The 1,793-nt window shown below is 29.3% G+C and overlaps 1 protein-coding gene across 1 annotated transcript; it reads right to left on the bottom strand.

Moving 5' to 3' along the window:
- Nucleotides 1-284: 284 nt before the first annotated feature.
- On the bottom strand, nucleotides 285-1,437 carry LOC142239852 (uncharacterized). Its single transcript, XM_075311608.1, has 3 exons — nucleotides 1,352-1,437; nucleotides 596-766; nucleotides 285-536 (listed from the first exon to the last, which is right to left on the bottom strand). Exons 1-3 carry the CDS (start codon nucleotides 1,376-1,378, stop codon nucleotides 390-392), a joined length of 345 nt encoding a protein of 114 aa, XP_075167723.1. The 5' UTR covers nucleotides 1,379-1,437; the 3' UTR covers nucleotides 285-389.
- Nucleotides 1,438-1,793: the final 356 nt, after the last annotated feature.

The following is a 1,793-nucleotide window of genomic DNA, read 5'->3' as shown; positions in this document are numbered from 1 at the left end:
GGTCTAAGTGGGAGCCAGCCTTTTTTGCTACGTGCTGGTCTCATCCTCAATAACCTAACCTAAGCTAACCTGGTTTGACAGTTAACAAAAAATTGTTTAAATAGAAAATTATTATGTAATAAAAATGAATGATCGAATAAAATCAGAATTTCTAGTTTAAAAAATTGTTTAGATATCCGGCAATTATAAAAAAAATTATGAAATTGAAGAAAAAAGCCTAATATTAAAGAATACTTAGTTCCAGCTATATAATAAAATGTTCTTAAATTTAAACTTATGTTAAATTGACCTTAAATAATTGTCATTGTTTATGTCAATATTCTTCTCGATGCAAAGTTGTTTCACTTTGTCTGTGTAAATGTTTTAAAAAAATTCCCCTTAAGATTATTTCAATTTGGTGCTGGATAATTTATCCAATGTTCACCATTTAAACGTCCATAATCACGTTGCTGTTGCTCTGCCCTTCTCACATCTTGTTTGCCATCTTCACCAACACCAATTCGTTCTATGAATTTTTCACCTCGAAATCCATTCGTCTATAAGGAATTTAGTATATTAGAATAATTCAATATTTTCTTCGATGATTAGAAATTACCTCGTAAAATAATGCCCGAGCATTTTTGGCAGATTCTGGATCAAATGTCCATTCGGTCCTTTCGTGTAGTACCGGTGCACCAGCCACATTATTCGAGAGTAAGTCGGAAATAATTTGATAAACAAAGGCATCCGATTGAGGGCATTGCCATATTAGCAATAACAAGAAGGCCTAAAATTTAAAAAATAATAATAATTTTATATCAAACATATATCACTGATGCCTCCAAATAATTGCAAGTCAAAATGTTACTAAGTAAGTTTACAAAAAATAACAATAATTTTGGAAATATATCAATTTATTTTTTAGCATAGTCTCCTCATCTTCAATCGCCAATCTAGCAATACAAGACCGTGAATATTTTGGCAATTTATTATCAGGTTATATTTAGCAACTAAAGACATCTACATTCAACATTTCAAATCCAAGATGTAGAGTACATACATTCATTATCTGTTTAACTAGACAGCATTTAATGAATGAACTTGAGCAAAAAATAGTTTAAAAAGCCTGATTACATAGTGGTACTATAATACTCCGTTTTTATTTTGATATTAACCATAAACAGCCTTGAGTTGAATGAATGACACTTTATAACTAAGTAACTGGTACCATTGAAGTTCTCAAAATTGCGAAATTCACATCATAGTATATTACAATCGACTCTTTTTTGATAATATAGTAAAACATATTAACTCAATTTTTTAATAATAAATGGTAACACATATTTCCTCATTTCTATTTCTTTCAACTTACACATGTGCTTATTAATTGATTTTTCATTTTTTTGAAAGTCTATTGCAAAATTATCTTCACATCAATTTAGCTATGCTCACTTTGATATCCACTTAATAACTGAATCCCCTAGAAAATATTAAACAAATCGTTAAGTCTGCTTTAATTTTTTTTTTTTTTTTGGAAAAGACAAAACATGTTTACAACAAAGAGCAGATGTAGGTTTTAATCTTCTCAAAATCTCAAAATCAATCAACATTGAGCAATAATTTTGCAAAGAGTATCTAAGAGATAAACAATTGTTAAGAGAGCGAAAGAGAGAGAGAGAGCGTTATAGGTTTATATAGTACTTAATAGTAGGACTGGATTGAATATCATGCAATCATGCGCTTTATGATCACTGTTTGCAATTTGTGTGTGGTCATATTGTTGTAAGTTGAGTCATTTACAAAAACAAATGTAA

The sequence above is a fragment of the Haematobia irritans genome, chromosome 5, assembly GCF_050003625.1.
Source record: "Haematobia irritans isolate KBUSLIRL chromosome 5, ASM5000362v1, whole genome shotgun sequence".
Classification (NCBI taxonomy): Eukaryota; Metazoa; Arthropoda; class Insecta; order Diptera; family Muscidae; genus Haematobia; species Haematobia irritans.
This window is presented reverse-complemented; position numbering and strand designations above follow the sequence as displayed.

Bases quoted from the DNA above. Each gene is read 5' to 3' on its own strand.
- LOC142239852 (XM_075311608.1), bottom strand. From the start codon at position 1,378: ATGAAAAATCAATTAATAAGCACATGT. The intron at 767-1,351 runs GTAAGTTGAAAG...TTTAAATTTTAG, and splicing joins ATCAATTAATAAGCACATGT to GCCTTCTTGTTATTGCTAAT. The intron at 537-595 runs GTAATTTCTAAT...AATTCCTTATAG, and splicing joins CTCGGGCATTATTTTACGAG to ACGAATGGATTTCGAGGTGA.